Source organism: Tigriopus californicus, chromosome 8 (assembly GCF_007210705.1).
Source record: "Tigriopus californicus strain San Diego chromosome 8, Tcal_SD_v2.1, whole genome shotgun sequence".
NCBI classification, from domain to species: Eukaryota; Metazoa; Arthropoda; class Copepoda; order Harpacticoida; family Harpacticidae; genus Tigriopus; species Tigriopus californicus.
In genome coordinates, this window is record NC_081447.1 from 916,290 (window position 1) to 937,141 (window position 20,852).

General features: G+C 41.5%; 2 protein-coding genes and 1 long non-coding RNA gene across 3 annotated transcripts in view; 1 reads left to right on the forward strand and 2 right to left on the reverse strand.

Moving 5' to 3' along the window:
* LOC131885823 (larval cuticle protein LCP-17-like) overlaps positions 1-1,991 on the reverse strand; it is a 39,158-nt gene extending 37,167 nt beyond the window's left edge. The window contains exon 1 of the mRNA XM_059234002.1: positions 1,762-1,991. The gene's annotated coding sequence lies outside the window, so the exon portion shown is untranslated. The remainder of the gene's footprint in view (positions 1-1,761) is intronic.
* On the forward strand, positions 830-2,175 carry LOC131885828 (uncharacterized). Its single transcript, XR_009373868.1, has 2 exons — positions 830-1,323; positions 1,400-2,175. It is a non-coding gene; the product is annotated as an uncharacterized LOC131885828 (long non-coding RNA).
* A 3,521-nt stretch (positions 2,176-5,696) lies between these two features.
* LOC131885601 (potassium voltage-gated channel protein eag-like) lies at positions 5,697-15,781 on the reverse strand. Its single transcript, XM_059233692.1, has 4 exons — positions 15,498-15,781; positions 12,899-13,555; positions 7,297-9,224; positions 5,697-6,803 (listed from the first exon to the last, which is right to left on the reverse strand). Exons 2-4 carry the CDS (start codon positions 13,140-13,142, stop codon positions 6,180-6,182), a joined length of 2,796 nt encoding a protein of 931 aa, XP_059089675.1. The 5' UTR covers positions 13,143-13,555; positions 15,498-15,781; the 3' UTR covers positions 5,697-6,179.
* Positions 15,782-20,852: the final 5,071 nt, after the last annotated feature.

The following is a 20,852-nucleotide window of genomic DNA, read 5'->3' on the forward strand; positions in this document are numbered from 1 at the left end:
GGTCACCATGGGTGTGCAGGAAACCAATGTCTGAAGGACCATAAGATACTTTGGCCCCATGTCGAGGGCTAGGAAGAAGAAACATCTCATCATGAATGCAATAGTGCAAAAGATTTGCCCGATCCAAGTTCTTACTAAATGAAATAAAGAGTGAAAAACAAGTCATCCTGTTCATTAATGAAAAATTGTCCAGGGTTGACAACCTACCAAACTGAAGGACAAACCATCATATTTCTAATAAGAGAGTGGGGAATGCACCTGACAATGTTAAATTCACTTTTGAAACTTAACATGCGACTTCAGTGATCGTCCTGATTATCGTGGACAACTTGGCGGCTGATTCCCAGATACTTCCAATGAATGAGATCCCTTTTCAGCTTGAGGGTATTTCGATAAGAACTTTTCTTTAGACATTTACAATGATGGCGTTTAAAATAGTAAAAAGTATGAATATCAAAATGTTATCTGGATATAGAAATTAGCCCTGACAAAGCCTAATCAGCAATAAAATATAAATTCAAATGTTGTCAAGTGGGGTATAGTGTGCAATTTTCGAGACTATTTTGTTTTCTTTTGCACAAGTTGAAGGGGTTAAAATGGATGGAAAGCAACGCCTCTACAATCAGAAATTATACCCTAGCAGCCGGTCAGCTGACATTCATTCGCTCTGAAAACTAGTCCGCCTGGCATGATTTAATCATAGAAAATGAACATAGAAGAGTAACGATCGAGATTGTTGTGGTCTTTTAGTGCAGCTGAATTGGTAACCAATGGACAATGCCACTCCAGTCGATTGAAAATTCACATACCATTCCCTTACAGCCTTTCAGCTGTCACCCATTCGCTCTGAAAACGAGTCCGCCTGGTTAGGTCCGATCGCACTCTCAAGGTCTTGCTTCCTCTATGGTTTTAGAATCTCATCATATTGGGCGTGCGACTTGCATGGATTTACCCCTACAGTTCTAGCGGAGCACAACCAGTCGATGGGAATGGCACCATGTCCACTTTTAACAACGTGCGGTTCAGAACGAGCCAGAGGTCTTTCCCGGTCCAATTCTCTACCTCATATTAATGACCGATATGCCAGATTACGTTGGAGTTGGTGAGAACGAAACATTGGATATGCAGACGATACTGCAATCTGGGTGGTTGCAGATGACCTCAAATCTCTCAAGACTCTCCTCGGCTCAAGAGCCTCAACATTCTTACGCTTTGCCACAAAAAATAGTCTGGTGATGAATGCTACCAAAACTCAGGTCATGATTAGTGGAAATTTCAGGGCTTATGACGTGGCTGCCTTCTCTGACTGTGAATGGTGCCAAGGTTTGTTGTTCCCAACAAATAGAGCTCCTTGGAGTTAAATTTGATCATATGTTCACTTCCATGACGTACATTACAGGGGTGGCCAAATCCTATCTACACGTGCCGCTTTGATCCATAAATACGCCATCACTTACCAAGGGGCCAGTACTTGAGCCAATTGATTGGAAAAACTAACCATGCCCTGGCGATTTTTGCCCATCCACGCTTTGAAAATGACGAAGCTGCACCTTCAAGCGCTTTTTAGAAATTTCAAGTGGCCATCAAAAACGTGGCACGTTCCATCACAGGAACGAAAATAACCGACAAACTGAAGATTTTATGATCTTGGCCAGAAATCAGGACTCTCCTCAATCAATGGGTTTACCAGCAGAGCCATTGCAATTGAGGGCTGGAAGGCCCACCAAAGTACGGACGGGGCAAACGGCGACATGAACTTACTTGGACGGGTTATGTTTCCTTGTATTGATTCCGGGAGAGACCATGTGAGATGCCCCCGCTCCAAGACGACGGATCTTAACAACCACTGAGCGGCCCAACACATTCGCGGTACATGCTTTCACTGTGTGGAACAAGTCTGAGAACCTCCGGAATGCCTTTAACAAGCACAGAGCTCAAACCGTTGCACTAACCCTGACCAAGGAAGCCCCCCTCTTGTCAACAGCGTGACTTGTGATAAGGCTGTCGAACATTTGACCTTGTCTACGGGCATTATTATTTCTATTTTTCACTCTTTTAATATCTACTGATTATGTTGCCCAAGCACTACGAGCTAGCATGAACCATTCTAGTTGCATAGTAAAATGCTGGTCCCAAGGACAAGAATAATGGCGATTAAACATACACACACACACACACACTAAGTATTTTCCCCATGAAATGTGAGTACCAGACAGTTGAAAAACGCTGGTACCAGGCAAACAAAATATTCTCAATTGCACTTTCCAGTGAAATTTCTCACATTGTGAGTCCAAATTGGTAACCATATATTTCTTATGATTGGTCTTAACATACCAATGATACGAAGAAGAGAAGAAACATGTCAAATATATGCAAACATCAGAGGTTTCTGAAAATTGAGGTTCTGCTATTACACATAACTACCTTCCGTTTGAATTTCGCTCTGTTCACGAAACCTACGTTTGGCCTACAAAAGATAAAATGGATGCGAGAAATTAGAGGGTGGAGAGCTGAAAAACATTTTTTAAGAGTTGGTGAGAAAAAAATGTCAAAAAAATACAAGGCTTGTTTAGCGAGAGGAAACCCAGAGGAGAAGGTGAAGGAAGGAACGTGAAAGAACGTTTCGAATGAACCGGAATCAATGTTTCAGAGATGATCCGGTCACGTGACCAATTGTTATCACTAGGGTCGGAAAAATAGCTTGTGATTTTGGGCAATGTAGTTTATTTAGTTTATGACAACCATCCAAAATAAGTTGTGAAAACGTTAAACTAAATTATTAAAAGGCGATTCTTTAAGTTGTTTGGTTATTCATGCATTGTGGTGGCTATTAAGGCAAAAATTGGTTGATTATTGATTTCACGATCTTCTTGCTCTTTGTGCTCAGAAATAGTAGGTAGAGGTAGTCAATCTTGCCTTTACCTCACAAAAATTGAATCATAATATAGGCACACATCTGTGAATTCTGAGTGAAAATCACATTTTGAAGCATTCTGAAATCATGGTCCAGGACAAAGTAGATGAGTGGTCCCTAAAATTAATACCATTATTGTGTGACGACCAAAGGCAATTGGATACAAAAAGCTTACTTTATACAGGGTAGGCCAAATCTTCTGTCCATGACATCATTGTTCGCTTCAAAAAGACTGGAAACGTGGAGGAAAAGTCCAGAAAGCCAAGAACTCGACCAATTCGAACACGCGTCCGCATCACCATGGTCAGACAAAAGATCAAGAGGAACCCCCAACGTAGCGTTGCCCAGATGTCCAAGGAGTACAAAATATCCTGAGCCAGCCTCAGAAAAGTAATCGAAGGTGATCAAATTTTAGCGCAGACAAGTACTGCCTGAGGTTACAGTGGGCAAGAGGCTTGAACGAAGATGGGAAATAAAGGCTCAGCTACTAACTGACGCGGCCAGCGATTATCTGGAGTGACGAGAAAATCTTTACCGTTCAACGGGCCTGGAACAGGCAAAATGACCGGATTTATGGGAAGAACCTCAAGGACATTCTTGTGAGTTTAAGAACAGTATTTGTTCGCCAACATCCTGCCAGCATCATGGTCTGGGTAGCGGTATGTGACATTGGCCTCAAGGCATCCCTGATTGTCATTGCACAGGGTGTGAAGGTCAACACTGAGGTTTACTTCGAGCTTCTTGAGCAAAAAGTGCTCCCGTGGGTCAATGAATAGCAAAGGGAACATGGATATATATCTTTATGAACAATGATGCTCCTGCCCATACCTGACGTATCACGCAAGACTGGCGCAAGGCCAATTTTGATGGATTTTGGGACAAAAAACTCTTAATCGCCCTCCTCCCCAGATTTAAATCAAATAGATTCTTCCGTTTAGACAATTCTAGAGAGGAAGCTGGGGACCCAATTGTCGAGGCTTTGATCGCCGCTTTAAAGGCTGCCTGGGAAGAAATTCCAGCGGAACTAGTGCGGCAAATCTGTGCAGAGGCAACCCATTGGTTCCAGACTGTAGTTAAAAATAGAGGAGGAAATGTAGAATAACGTTTACTTACTTAATTAGCCCAAACATGAAACGTCATTCCCTCAAACCCAAAACTCGACCTCTCCCTTTACAAAATTCGCGATATTCTCTGCCAGGTTTTACGTGGCCAACCCTGTAGTTAAAAAAATAAGTAAAATACACCTTGAATTAAAGGCATAGATAACTAAAATGAAGAAATTGGTTCAAAAACGAAAAAACAAATACGATCAATGGTTTTATCATTCGGTCTGTAGAGAAAATAGTTTGTACAAGCTATCATATGAAATGCACTATACAGGGTGGGCAGAAATTAAGGGTAACTCTTTGCGTCTCCTCAAAATTCTTCCCCCGTCCTCCAAAACTTCCTCAATCATATTTTCATCAAAAGGAACTATTGAAAAACTTAGCACCAAACCGTGAATAATCCAAATGAAGTATAATGGAGATTGGTAACCCTCTGACTTTTGGCCCTAACCTGACATCAAGACAGTGCTCACTGGCATTTTTGAACGTTGTTTTGGTGAAAACTGTGGGAGGGTCACCAATAGCCTTTAGGCTAAAATTAGATCACTTGCAATATAGCACCACTGTAGGTGTTCAAAAGTTCATGTGGATGAAAATATGGGTTCATGGTTTAACAAATCTTTGAGTGAATACAAACATTGTCACACACGGCCAAAGTAGCCCTGAACTTCTTTCCACCCAGTATTTCTCCTGAATTTCCCCTAACCATGACAAAAAAACCTTGAATCTCCCCGAAAATCCTCAGTTTTAGGTTACTTCATGGTTAAAATTCGTGGAAAAAAACCTCGATATGTTCTTCAAAACTTAACTTAACCAAAAAAAAAAGATACCTTTCCTACCCTTAGTTATCACCTATCAAAAACGCAATGCGTTTTTGTATTCGAATAATATTCACCAAAATAACATACACATACATTTTTTAGCTCGATCAAATGACTGGATCAAAAAACAAAAACAAAAAAAAACCTGGGTCAACATGAATCAGCTAAACACGGTGGTTAAAAAGCTTTTTTCATTTTCCATTTGATTTAATTTAGGAGCACAACAAGTTATCACTGGACCCAGGAAAAGAAGTTAAAAACCTAAAGCCTAGTTTTTTTACCCTTTTCAGTCACATTTTCTGCCAACTCAAATTCGTTGGTAGACCAAATATCATATAAAGATTGAAAGGTACTAAATAGACAAATTATTACTTTTCATTTTGATAGTACTGGAGATTACATTCCCTGTAGCGGTTAGAAAAGCCCGTGAAGAAACAAACCAAAAAAAAAAATTTGGACAAATTACCAAAACTCTGTTTTGCACCTTTTTGACATTTTTCATGCTCACTTGTTGAAAAAATTGAATGAGTAGAAAACAAACTCGAAATATGGTTATGAATAAGGGCAACCCTTTTGATGAGATTGAAAAAGGTCACTTCATACCAAATCCAAAAATAAGATATCATCTTTTGGGCACATTTAAACAAACTTTACAATGTTTTTTGAACTTTTTAAACAAATATTGCAGAATTTTCACCCTTTTATGATTGATTTTGTTACCTTGCTTTTACCTTTTTTGACATTTTTTCCCCCATTTGTTAGCTTTTTGTAACTTTTTTCCACCTTTCAGTTATCTTTTATACAGATTTTTTTCTACCTTTCTTCCGAGGTCTAATAATGAATTATACCACAATATAATACGGTAATATGTATCTCCTGTAAGAAACACTACACATGAAAGAAGAAGAGAAAATCAGACATGGGGTAAGGCAAAAAAAATTTGCAGGTCACTTCTCAGCCGCTAACCGTGAATGAACCCGGTTAAACACCCATGAAGCTAGATAGGTGTTTATATTGGAACTCCTAAAAAGCCATCTATATATAAGCATAAAAGGCAGTGCTGAAGCAACCTGTTTCATAATGCCATGAGCACATTGTGCCTCTTCCTGTCGTTAGCATCGAGGTATACAAGTTTGATGCACCTGAGTTTCGACGCATCGGTTTTGTCTAATTGATCGATGGAACAAGAACAAGTTATTTTCTCGAACTACAAAATGCTTTCGTTGTATGGTACACGTAATCTACTATATGTGATTGAACTTCTGACGAGTAGTTGGTTTGTATTTTCTTTGGTGCCGTTATGTTTGGTATCCAAAATAATCTCCATGAGGTTGTTCACTATACTCTCTTCCTGGACATTGGTTGTGATGTAGATGGCGGCACCCCTGAGGAGGAGCCATTGTTACTAAGGATCTGCGGTAGTCTCTCTGACAAGTTGACCATAACCGCTTCTAACCGGTTGATCTTGGCATCCAGCTGAGCCAGATTGGTTCGAATCTCGCCACGATATTCGTTTAAGGCATCGCTGAACTCATTGAGCATGGCGGCGGAGGATTCAACTTTGATCTCATTGGTTGGGGAAAGCACCGACATCATTTGTTGCGATTTTTGACGCATGAATTTCCACTTTCGGCTACCTCCCGCCCTACCCTCCGCAAACTCGTTCTTGGCCTGCATGCCCTTGGGTTTGTCACTGAAGAGATCTTTGACGGAAGATCGGTTGGAGTCGGTGTCGGCAAACATCATCTTACTGGTACTGGGTCGAATGGGAGGAGAGACATCCCCGAGGGAGCCGAGATGGGCGCTCCCATTTTTGGAAGCATTGGCATTGAGACGGTTAATGATGCGCTCGCGAAGAACTCGAGGTGAGGTGCTTCTTCGGCCACTCTCTGAACCGGCCGAGACAGAGCCGTCCATAATCTGGCCTTTGAATTTGTTTACAGCCTTTTTGAGGAGCATGACCTTTATTTTGGGAGAGAAAGATTGACATGTTAATCTTCCCTTTGATCCAGTTGAAATTAAGTGAAAAGTGATTATTAATATGTTAAATGAAAATGTCAGATTGTTTCAAACGCGTCATTGGCCCGACTTGTGAACGATGAACAATGTTTTCTCTTTTCCCAATATTTATCTTCCGCAAATGTGATCGATTTGAATGTCCTTGGAATCTCGCACGAGCCGATATTTTAGGAAGCAGCAATCATGGCACATCAAAGTTAGAAAGAGAAAGACGTGACACGTGACTTGTTTCGTTGGAAGCTTAGCGATGCGATGGCTTTAGTTTCCAATCATTGGTCAAAGGTGAAGCGCCAATTATTACCTGGCAGAGACCAAACCTCAACCAACTTTTTGCCAATTTTTCGGCTTCAATCAAGAAACCTACAGTGCCTTTGAGTTTTATTAAGAAAGTTTCTTTTTGCTTTTTCCTCTCAGTTAGAACGCCTTATGAACTTACTTGAGCAGGCGTGAACGGTGGTTCGTACTGTTGAACATCATTGAGAACTTTTTCCATTTTGCGGTCAGAAACTTTGAAGATCACGGTTCTCTTGGATAAATCGTACGTAAGCGTTAGATTGCGGGCAAACGTTTGAGAAAACGCTTTATAGAACTCCAGAACATCCTTCAGCTTCTCCACATTGATCATGTGGATGTCACAATACGTCAAAGCTCGGACATGGACCGCCGACTTGGCCAATTGGTGCTCCTTCCACTGGGCATCGCCAAACACATCGCCCTTGCTGAGGAAGGCCAGGATCTCGCCATCTTGGATGACCTCCAAGGACCCAGAGACCACAAATGAGAGCTCTCGAATGGACTCACCCTTTCGAAAAATGAAGTCCCCGGGAGCACAATGCATCGTGTCAAAGTTGACGGCTAAAGCCCTCAAACATCCGTCGCTTGCCAAGCGGAAGGCTGGACAGCCGTTAAACACCCGACGGTTCAAATGAACACAGATGTCGGCCCTCATGTCTTTGGGACATACGCTGAGAACTCGATCTTGGTCTACACCCTTTGTGTTCGTCCATTTGGAAACGACGTAGTCCAGTACACGCTCACAAAGGTTCTTTGGAACCTCGTTCAAGATCATGAACTCTTTGACGGAGTTCAACATTTCATGATACTTGGCCGTTGCCAGGGTCATGTTGTGGATGATCGTGGTCACATGTCCAAAAATGGCTGCGTAAAGCAGGGACGAGATCATCATCATACACACACTGAAGGTTTTCTCGGAATCCGTCTCGGCGGCTACGTTTCCAAATCCTATGGAGGTCATGCATGTCATGGTAAAGTACAACGATGTGATGTAAATGCTTTTAAGCGGAGGACCTCCAATTATTGCCACACTGCCATTTTGCCGCTCATCCCGGGCCAAGATGAAGTAATCTTCGGTTCGATTGGCCAAGGACGAAAGCCACCCATATTGAATTCCGCTTTTGAGGTCCTCTTTTCCGATCACATACCAAATGCATGCGAACCAATGTGCCACGATCATGTAAAAGCTCAACATGAGCAATAGTAATGCGAAACTGCTCTCCAAGAATCTGTGCAATGCTCGAGCCACTCGTCCCAAGCGGAATAACCGCATTACCTTGAGGATCGAGAAGATGTTCCCATAGGTGCTTTTATCCTCGGAGAGATCAAACATGCTCAACGCATCGTAGGGTAGACAAGCCATGACGTCGATAGCGAATCCTGAGCGGAGATAATTCTGACGGATCTTGGTCTCATCCACGATCACTGATCCATCCGTGCCCACAAACGACGTGTGGAAGTTGAAAATGATATCGATGAAAAAAATGAGATCGACTATGGAGTCCACCACTAGTAGGCTGATGTCTTCGTTATTGAAAGTGCGATTAATCGCCAAATTAAACGGCACCATGATAACAGTATAAAATGTGAGTCCTAGGATGACCCAATCCCACACCACTTTGAACGTGGAGTAATGCAGCAAAATGTGCTGCGGAGTCTTGGGTGGGTCATGTTTGTACTCGGGAAGTGACTCGAGAAACGTCGGTTTGGGCAGATCGGTTCGCAAACCTTGACCTTGGGTGGTGCTGACTTGAGTAATGAGATTGACGCTACTCCGAGAATTATTCATGACTTTGTTGGTCTGATTAGAGCCATTGTTGCGAGATCGAGTTATGGTCCACGCCAGTTTGGCAAATTTGCTCAGATTGCTCATCATCACACTGCCTCCTTCCAGGGGTTCTTTAAAGGCCGTGATGTCCCTGAATGCGCATAGGAAAAGGACCACCACCCTTTGAGCGTTCCGAATCTCCGTGATATCCAGTTGAAGCCAAATGGCGTGGCCATTCTTCTTATAGAAGAGAACCTCATAGGAACCTCCTTCCATTCTGCTTAGAGCTTCAGATATCTTATCTGAAATGAGACAAAGAAGACAAAAGGGGTTTCAAAGCGAACCATGTTGAACTGATGAGGCTGGCACAAATATTGATTAGTTGACCTCGTTCGGAGTCTTCAACTAAAGTTGGATATTGGAACACGTTTTCTCATCACTTTATCGGACCGTTTCCATGACAATTCTCTTTCGTTCTTGGCTCGAAAATGGATGATACCGAAATCGATTGATTTTTTTCCACTGAAATAATCATGTATCTTCAGGGCATGGAACCAATAAAGTTCAAAGTCTTTTGTACACGAAATACAGTCCCCAGGATGACAGAGACCCATTTCCAAATATTCGTCGTCAGCTCTCAAATATTGATTCGGTAGCCATTTTTCATCATACTTGGCGTCTGTTGCACGTAAATGTCGGGTATAATCATGCTAATAATAATCACTCGTGTTTATGAAAGAACCGCGGTAAAGAATTTGTTTCCTCTTAAACAGAAACTTGGTTCATCCCAAGTCTGTGAGAAAATGCGAATGAAAAACGTCCCAATTTGTATATGGGGAGTAATATCCAACGACCTCGGGTCTAATGTAGGGCAGTAAAGATGACTGATGGGATGACACGTATGATCCGAGACATTTTGCAATTTTTGAAAGATCCCGGAAGACGCGAGTGACAAAAAAGATCAATTGGGTATTGAGGAGCTATTTCTTGATTTTTAGTGAATCATTAGATCTTTAGTTCAATTACTCTTTTGATACAAAAGAATCGCGACATATTGGTCACTTTGGTCCAGAAGAACTCTTACGGCTGGAACCCGAGTGTTTGTTTCGTCGTCAGAAACAACCCTGAGACAGTAGTTAATGTTTTACTTAGTGCAAAACTGGTTAACAACCCTACTCTAAAGTATCGCCTTTACAAAGAGCGAGATGAACAAAAATGTTTTCTGAAGAATTAGACAAATGGTTCTTGCTTTAATTTTGGAAATGGAATATTCTCAACATCTAAACAAAGCCAAGCAGATTTTCACGTAGTACTCCTTGAAAAGGATGCGTTTTGCATTTGTTTGTTCTGGAAGAATTTTTGAATATAAGTTGCACCATTTACCCCACGCATGCATTTTTGGCCTTAATCTTGATCGCCGTTCCTCCCCGTCCATTTTGGAGACATCCACATCTAATGAGGCCGTGGTATTTTGACGATAAAGTTCGTCGAGGAAATTACCGTTCCTGAATTAATCATGTGCAACATGTCATGTTCCTTCCAATTTCTAGCCTCTGTCCCTGTCTCCTTGTCTCTCCCAGCGAAAATCAATAGTCGGTGTAATGTTCTTCACAAACACACGCTGTAAAGCTAAAGGTGAATGGATCGTTGGAGGGGACATTCATACGTACCGAACTTCAGACTCACTCACTCACAAATACTGTTCACGTGGATGAGCGAGAGCTTCCTTCCTTCCTTCCCTCCTTCCATCGTTGGTGCTTCGCTCAGTCATTCCCTTCGTTCTTTGGTTCGTTCGTTCGTTTGTTGGCTTGTTTACTTTGAAGCAAAACGATGAGGGATAACGAAAGAGTACCTGTTCCATTTTTTCGATCCTGTTATCATTGGAAAATTGTGGATGGCAGGCCCCCAAGGATTAGGGGCTCCTCCCAAAAACATGCCATTATGAAGACAAATGGCCGTATGAATGACAAATGGAGTGAGTTTCTTTACTGCGTGAGATTGGTCATACCAACAGACAGAAGTACGAACGGATGGATCGGCTTGCGGAACACCGTGAAAAGAAACTCTTAATCTGGACGATTAATCGTTCACGATTCTTTGGATCCAATCCGATCTCAAATATGGTTCATAAACGCTCCAATGATTTTTTTGAATCTTTCATTTGCGAAGAACCATGTAACATATTTCAAATTTGGAAAGGGATTAGAAGCTACTTTTGCGCATAAGAAGCATATCCTATGAAGTTTAACAAAGCATATTTGATATTTTAAGATTACTCCAACCCATTAAAAAAACTTGCTTTTCTACACGGAATGGTATGATGGTATTTTTCCAAAAGTCTACCCAATCAAACTTTCAATTTCCATCATATGAGCTACGTGGTAACTCGACTTTTCGAATGTTTTGCCGCACCTGTTCAAAACGAAGAGTTGTGTGTCTCATGAATCGTGATCCACATGTCAAAACAGCTCAGTCGCTTTTGAAGCTCAAATTTGCCCAGGAAAGACGTGACAATCTCAGTGGTCTTTTCTTGGACTTTTCCAGACTTTTGACGTTGGCCCCAACAAATACCGCAGTCTTGCCAATCTCTTCTGATTTGACCTAACCTTAGCAACTATTACTTCGCCCCAAGGTCGCGCTCAAGGCCCAAAGTTCAGCTCAAACCTCGAGGTGCTTTTTTTGAAATAGATCCAGCTGCGTGCGATGTATGGGTGTCACGTTTTGGCACTTTGAAAAGACAGTCAGACAACCATCTCTCAAGGCGTTTCTTCGTCGAGACAAGAAGGGTCTCTGAGGAAGAAGATTGCACTGCAGACTAAAAAGCGTGTAAATATGAATGTTCCGTCATGAGTCTTCTATGGCAAGGATTTCTTTCCTTCCGCTTTCTGCCTTAAACTCGAAATGAACCAACTTCACAATCAAGATCGATAATCAAAAATATGATGTTGATGATAATGATGGATCTGAAAATCCTGAGACACTCTACTTTTAAACACCATGAGAAAGAGAGGGAGCTCTGATGGTATCATACCTTGACTGCTAAGGCTAGTCGAATGTTTGTGAAACTTTTTTCAAAAAGTCTCGAGGTTTTCTCGTCACACCATCTCCTAAAAGCTCTTAAAGTTTTCTGCACCATTTTAACCCGGTTGGAAAGCAACGGCTCGGAAAAATTCAAGGACTTTGGAAGAGGAAGCAGAGCGAACAACTTACGGGCGCTTACTTAGCCATTTCACTTGAAGCTGCCCATCTACCTATGGCCTCATTTCAAGCTCATCCACTGTAAGCTTTTGAATTTGAGATTCACATGCCATAAGCATTTTTGGCGCCGTCTTTTTTCAAAACGGGCGAGCTTGATCTCGACAATCCTTGGTGTATGGCTTTTTGCTCAATCCTTTCAAAGGCCTCTCTTCATCTCTTCCGAATGTATTGCCTTCTTCTTTTGTTCAAGGCAAACAATTCGGTAGCAGAGGGTTGAAAAAACCTTACGGACTGAGCCATTTCGTAGATGGAAGCATAAACATCTCCGGAGTAATAACATAACCAGTTTTCGGACTAGAGAGTTAGTTAGTCAGTGGCCATGTGATTTGAGTCTTTTGGCCATGGTCGACAAACAGTCTTGTGGTGGGTTGGAATAAAAAGAAGCAATAGCAACAGTTCGGCCACTCGACTTCCGCTCTTTTCCACTAGGTTTAAGGGCTTAATAATTCATGTCCAGAGTGAAAAATCGGATCCAGAACGGAACAGGAGATTCTTTTCACCCTGACATGCACTGGTACATATTTTTGTACATACGGCATATAGTAGTTCGCTGAGAGGGATACGGCGACCACGTAATGCGAGTAGGGAGGCCAAATAAGTGCTATAATTTTCAACGCATACCAACTCCTAGCGCATGCATGCTACCGTAGGTTACTACGGGAGTATTTAGTGGCCAGGCATTGTTTGTTTTTGGTGGCCGATAGTTCTTGGAACTTACTCAACGTCTCCTTGTCGGTGAGTACCCCCACCATAAAATCACAGCGTATTGGTTTTTGCATCACTTCCGACCTTGGATAGCCCAACATCTTGGAGAACTCCTCGGAACAATATACCATGGGGTAGTCCACGATTTGAGCATTGGCCAAAACGAAACTCGTGTCTGGAGCCGAACTGGCCTTCTTAATGAGATTGTCCAGAAACGTGTTCTGTGGGGCAACCAAGCCCCGTCGACCCCCGGGCATCTTAAGCACAAGATGTCGGAGATCACCGCGAGGAATTAGAATGTCTTAGCTCTCACATGTCGAGACTTTCACTCACTCACTTGGGCGCAAGTTCCTACGCATCTTTTAAGGTCACTGATCGAGTCTTTTCACAATTTAGACTCACTTGATATGTCATCAATCGTATCAAGGTTGGTTAGGTTTTCTTGGAAAAATGTGAGCCCTGATCGGAATGGCTGTGATGCTCCTATGTGGGAAGAAGAGCTTTGGAACGCTTGACCAAGGTCGGATCTATTTTGAGGGACCAAACAATCTCCTTGAGAGGCATGGTGAGAAAACATGTTTATTCCGTCCTCGTTGGTTGGAGGACATGGAGAAGACGGAATCACTTCATCACTTAATCATCTGCTCGTGGTTTGGCGTGCGAGTGAGGTCTGGAAAATGTGAGAGAGACGGAAAGAGATTAAAACGGACACTCCCGCAACGTAAAAGGAACCCTCGAGGCCTTGTCAATGGGGCGAATCGTATAAACACAGGAGTACATTATGCAACAGATGACAGTAGGTCATATCTTATATATGTATATAAAGCAAAATGAGTCTTCTCCAGCGTACACAAGTATGCGTGCAGTGTGATTGAAAAGCCAATAACTAGAAACTTTGATGATTTATTTGCATGTGAAGCCAGTATATGTACTTCCGAGAAATTTTACCTATGCATGAAATTCACAAGGCATGTTATTCACCGCTTTGGCTAAAATATCGTGGCAAGTCGGTACCTCATCAACGTAAAATATGGCCTTGGTTATCCTCTTTGCCTTTTTTTGGAAAAGATATAGAGCTAGCATGTCACTTCCAGACAATGACCGAGTCTGCTCAAAGATCTGACACTCGCCAAGGTTTATTTCATTGAGCTATCAATGCGCATCTGTTCCCTGGAACACGGGTTTTCCATAATAAAGCTGTACAGAACTTGGGGTCCAAGTGCAGTATTGACATCACTTTGTGTAATCAAGAGATGAAACGAACCAAGGCCTTTGTTACTTCACAGCCTATCGACTAAAGATAACAAGAACAGGAGCGTCCAACTTAGAAGGCGGCGTTTCATGCAAGTTTTAAGACAGTAACCAAACACAACTATTCAGAAAATGTTACTAAAGGTATTGGCGGTCCCAAAGATCCGAGGTTGATCCGAACCAGTGTTAAAAAGAGAGAGCGGATTTATTTGTAGTTGGACTACTTTGCTGTACATGAAAAGTTCCCCTTGTGCGAAGTCAATGACATTTAAGTGCCCTTGATGTGTCCAATAACCGTAACAAGAGTGTTCTGAATCCCTTCAATCCCGTTTTATGTGAAAGCCACAAAACCACACTAAACCAGCTACGGGCTAACTTGAAAGGACTAGGACTTTTTTCATTACGTGACCTTAGCCTTAACCTTTGTCATTCGGCTGAGATTGGCGGCTTACTATAGGGTCCTATTTTGAAATCGGTTCTAATTGGCCTTTTTTTATTGGCGGTGAATGAAAGCATAACCCATAAAGCACGCTTATGCATGTTTGCCAATCAACTCCTCAATGAGAAGTACCTTCCACGTTTCCAAAGGACTAATTAGTGAAAATGACTTGCAAATGGAAGTGCCGCGGACCCTTCATTCTTCTTGAAGGCAATGCGTTCTGGCTTTTTGGAATTTAAAGCCTGAAGAATTGTCTCCGTCCGCTTCAAGAAAAGACTCGGACGATTCTGACTACAATGGAAAAGTGTAACTTGGTAAAGCTTTGCCCGTTAGCAAAAATGTTTGAGTTAGGCTATGAAATTATGTATGAATAACTTTTGATTTCATATCAGGGTCACTTGTTCAGTTTTGGTTTGGGATTTCTTGAGCAACACCACAATGTTCTCCAGAAAGTTTGTTTTCCTTGCCAATGGAAGTACATCAGGGATTAGCCTTCATTTGACCAAGAGGGTCTCGGGAATTCTTTGCCCAGAGTTTTCTGCTCCTTTTCCTGGCCAGGTGCATAGTGTACGTCCAACCTTGGGCGTTCTTGGTGTAGGTCTTTGCGGCCTTCGCAGAAAGTGACCGCCTTGTTTTTGACACTCTCAAGTCTGAAGCACCGAAGCTCTGAGCACTCGCTAATATTGGCTGGAAGCCGTCTTTTTTATTAGGACCTCTCATGCCGGTAAATCCTTCTTTAAGAGTCACGTAATCGGGCTAAAAATGCAAATGCTCCTATTTGGGTATCTCTATCTAACGCCTCCCAATTTTTAATCAAGTAGACCTGCAGAACACTGAGCGAGGTCGTGTAAAGAAATCCTGTTGGTGCCAAAAGTATGAAGTCATGAAGCCAAACGAGAAAATGATCGGTAAAACGCTAGACCTGGAGTTATTATGCCAAGTTGATGGATGCACTTGTGATGGATGAGGCTATTTCCGAAACACTCGACACAAGCAAATGGGATGTTCCTCCACTCGATCTTCAGGAAGTAATAATAACCATGTGCTTATTTTGGCCTCCGTCTTCAACTGGCTTGGCGTCCATTTCGAGCCCAGAGGATAGGAACACTCGCCTTCTTTGGGAGGAAATCACTTACTGCGTCCTTTACCTTGCTTGACTTGTTCCACCGGTGGTTGAAATATTTCCATGATTTCTCATTGAAGCAGACTGGTTGACTCTCTGACAGACTGACGGACTGACGGACGAACGTCTGTGGCGTGACCGGTCTTGCCGAGGCCTCCTTCGTCCTCCAAAAGCACGGTCGTGGATGAAAGAAACACGCGCCTCTCCCAGGGTCCCCCTAAAACGTACAAGTACGATTCATAAATATTGATCCGAAACAAGCCATCATATCAGCATATTATGTGATGAAAGCCCGTGTTCCGGGAGGAGAATACACTTCACGATCTTGAAATGGCAGCCCTGGATAGTTCCTCGGTTTTCCCGCGCGTCCAAAAAGTCTTGTTCGAAACGTGGAAAGGGCGAGGAGAGCGCCATCAAAGGTGGATGAATTACCGACCCACCGACGGAGAAGCACGTTGATCGCTTAGCGTGCCCAGTTGAGAATTATTCCAAATGTTAAACATATCATCTTTTCCCCGGTAGGTATCAGATTCCTCTTCCTGTCCATGTTCCATAATTCCAAAGGCCTCTGTGCACGTGCCGCGGCAGGGAGAACTGTCAAGGTTGAAATTACGAGCGATTAAAATGTGTTTCTTCTTCATGAGGAGTGTCTGGCAGGATTAGCTGGAACTTTCCGCTCGACTTCTTTGAACTAATTAAGGTTCCAATAATCTTGAAGGTCTTGGAACCCGAGTTGAGGGATTGATCAAACGAAGCAAGACACAAAGGAAGTCTTGTTTATAGTCGTTCTGTGTCTTAAACAAACGTTGGATTCAACATCCTACACTTGACCAAATGATTGGATTACTTCAGCTGGAAGTCCTTTCAAAAGCACTTCACTCATCACAGGCCTACTAGTTACATCGTCTTTCAAAGGCAACTTTTTCCAATAAAACTGCACAAAACTAAGAGGATTGAACAAAACGTCAAGAACTTCTCACGTTGGCCAGAAAAGATTGTTGAGTCCCTCCAATACTTGAAATTGCCAAATCATAGACTAGAAACATGCTTCAGAGACATCATTTGTGTCAAAACCCTACAATTTTGTACATCATCGATCAATTTGACGTGACCTGAAAAGACAAAAGTGTGTTTTCTCTGTTTTCTGCTCAAGGGTAGGTGAAATAGGTTGTGGTTTTATGTATTGTATTAGAGATATTCAGAACATATTTTGCAGTAGAAACGTTGTAGGGTGGAAAAGAAAGTACAAAAGTCAATGATGGAAATCAATATATTTTCTGCTACTAATCATAAACTAGCGTGTACTCCTTAACTGTCGAGTGTATTTAATCAAGAACACTTTCCAACGGAGTTTCATCATCTCATTTCCAAATTTGACTTCGAGTCGAATATTACGAGCTCTAATGATGAACTGTAAACACCTTTCCTTATGAAACAGTCAGCTTACACAATGATACCTCAAGAATCTAGAATTATAAGATAAAACCGTGAAAGTTCGAAAATTGCCCAACAGGAGACGGATCTCAAAAATCCGCTGAAATGTCTGTCTCAAGATCCAATGTGAGGATTACAATATTTGCATAAGAAAATAGATCAAATGAGATGATGTGATCTAATTCATTAATGCATTCTCCAAACGAGAGTGAATCAATACTTAAATATTAATCTAGTTTTGCATCAATAGATCAATGGGTTTATGAATGAAACGAATTTGGTGATTATCAAAAATGACAAAGAAAGATGAGGTAGAGAGGCATGCTTTGTATTAGCACATTATTAGCCAGTGAGATTGATTGGTTTTTTGGATAACAATGGAAAACAGGACTCAAGTTTGAGCCATGTCGATAATTTCCCAGTTTGTGTCGCCATATGAGAAATATGCCCCAATCCCAAAAATTTCAATAATTAAAATGGGCGTTACTGATCAATTCCCGAAGTACTCCTTTATTTGAAATGTTTCTCCACAGAAAGTACAAATTTTGAAGAGGATGATGAAAGCAATCACGAAGCTTTCTAACTAATTGGAATATTCTTACGTACACTAACTGGATCATTGAAGCAAGAGTAAGATGAAAGAAAAGCCTTCAAAGCAACAACAGCAGGTCTTCATTCTCGAATATTATTAATAAAGCAACTCCTAGATCTCGTCTCCATGTATGCAATGATGAACTGCTTCTTTCAAGAGCGTTCCCCGTCGTCATTCTCTTACTTGAACTAGTCAAAACATTCATCCCGGAATCCAAGAGATTCAAATCGACTAGGATCCTTCATGAAGTCAACAAATTGATCAGTTTGACTGAATTCATAGCAAAAATACCCACCCATACTGAGGTGTACCCCGGGAAGTGCTCGTATCATAGTCTTAAACTCGATCAAAGCACTTCTCTCTTACAATAAATATTCTAAGGTGCACCTACAATACATTTAGCCCCCTTTTGTCCCGACCGATCAGTCAGCACATCTTCATAGAGTGTGACTTGTGTGAGTACTTGTGTGGAAGAAATGGTTAACTCAGCACTGATTTTTTTTTTGTCAGGAAATCAGGATGCTTGAAAAAACTTGCGAAAGTGATGAAGGGCCCTTAGTAAAAAACAATGAAAGATGGAATATATGCCTCATTCATTTCCTTCCCACAATTCAAGACGAAGAGTCGGGAGATCATAATATTCCCGAGCTAACACATTGTCTAAGCACATTAAAGACCAAAGAAATGTTGTTGGATCAGATATTATATGATGGTTAAGTTTTGTAAGGAAACAAATACCTCACCCTTGACCATATGCATGTAGACTGTTGTGGAGCATGGTCTCTGTATAAACCTCATCTTTGATTCTTAATTCTGTCACGAGCTCCCGTAAACAAGGACCAACGATTCGAGATGAAGGAGACTTCATAGAGTACGGCTCCTAAAACCATTTGACAGGCAGCAACGAATTTTGGGAGCGCAATGTTATCAAATATAATATGCATGGGAACTTGGGCTTTAAGGTAGACTTTAAAGTGTAAAAGAAAAAAGTTCATTTTTTAGTTTAATTACTCTTGAATCGTCTATCATTTTCCTAATGGTATAACTCTGTTTCTAACACACCCTAACGCACAGAGTGTCGAAAAATACACAAACGTGCGACAATTTCGTCAAAACAGTCACATCTTCTTGAATATTGGGACAAAAGCAAGAAAACTATTTACTCAGAGACCTAAGGCTACAATAGGAAGTGTCCTCTGTATGCGACAATCAGTTGAGAAGCTTGACTATCCCTGTTTCAAGGCCGTTCTCTCCTAATTTTTCGACTGCATCCTCATCCAAAAACAATGCAAACACATGGCATGGAAAACGATATGAAGGCCTACCGACAGTATACTAGACTTAGTACTCTCAAGCATCCCGAATTTGATTTCAGCCATTCAGGTCACTCCAACCAAATTATCGGATCATAGCTTGCTTGAAATATACACTACCATTGGGGAGAAAAAATCAATAGTTCAAAAAAATGTCTTGAAAACTGGACTAGTCACGTTTTGGTTTCATGAAGAACGCTGGCCCTAGATAAATTTCAGTTTAGCCAATTTTGACCTAGTTCGCAAAATGGAACATAAATCTAACATTGACGACGCCATGAATCTGCTAATATCTTCATTTGAAAACACATGTGACCAACTAAAATTACCAAGCTTGTCAAACAAGGAAAATCAAACCATCATACCAAAATACAGACAAAAACAAATGTCTCTAACAAAAAGATTGAAATCATTAGATGATCATTTGTTAATATCGAGAAATATCTACAGAAAAATTAAAACCATGGACGTTCTTTTAAAAAACTCGCTTGAAAAGGATCGGGCACAGAGGGAGAAGAAAGTGGTTCAGTTAAATCCAACCCGATGGCTTTTTACACATTTGCCAACTCTAAGCGAAAGGCCAAGAGGACCAATTAGATTGCCTAATAGAGAAGAAGTCTCTGATGCGACAGAAGTAGCTAATATCCTTGGCGATCAATTTTCGTCGATCTTTTCATCTCCGACTCAACATGTGCTAAATGACCCCTGTTTGAGTGACAACAGTTCATTTCTAAAGACGTATTGATTGACGAGAAGGGAGTGGTATAGGCTATCAAAACTCTGAAACCTTCAAGCTCTCCAGGACCTGAGAGTGTAACAGCACAGTTCCTTAAACGCACATCGTTAGTCATCGGTCCAATTTTTACATATTTAATAAATCGTTCTTTGTCAGAGAGGAGGATACCCACGTAACTAAAACATGCCCATATAGTCCCCATTTATAAGGAAGGAGATAGGGATCAACCTTTGAATTATCGAACGATCTCATTAACGTCGAATGTTTCCAAAGTTATGGAAAAGCTTGTTACGACAAAGCTTCTTGAATACCTTTACATAAAAGGTAGCATTCCTGACCAGCAGCATGGTTTTCGTGCCCACTTTAGCACTGTGACACAATTGATTCAGCGCTTTGACGGCGTAATATAGGGACTTCAACATAGCAATTGTGTAGATGTTATATTCTTGGACTAAAGCATTTGACAAAGTGGATCATATTCTGCTGCTAAGTTGTTTAAGTAAACTAGGGGTTGGAGGAAATATTTACTCTTGGATCAGATATTTCCTCACCAACTGCACACAAGCCGTTCGAGTTGACGGCTGCTTGGGCTGCCCTCGAAACGTGGTATCTGGGGTACCTCAAGGAACTATTCTGGGTCCGATCTTGTCCGTTTTATTCATTGAACCACTACACGGAATACCTCTTCAGTCTTCAATATTTCTTTATGATGACGATACTAAGCTAGTGTTCGGAAGAAATTCACAGAACCAGACAGACCTCCAAAATGACTTGGACGTTGTATACAAATGGGTCCTCTCTCAAAACATCGAACTAAATGAGGATGAGTTTCGAATCATGACGTTCAATCAAAATGGAGTTGACATTCAGTTCAGTCCCGTCTTTTGTAGAGAGCAGTCGCAACATTTTGTTGTTCCTGATCCCTTCAAACGACCGGTCTGAGTGTGTTGTGTTGTGTAAGTGGTCGCGTGGCTGCTTAAGGTAAGACACTTTTGTTCTTTAGCTTTCATTTCTTCCTATCTCTAGTAGTTTAGTCATATATCTTTTATTTTTATGCTCATGTCGTATTTCACTTTTTT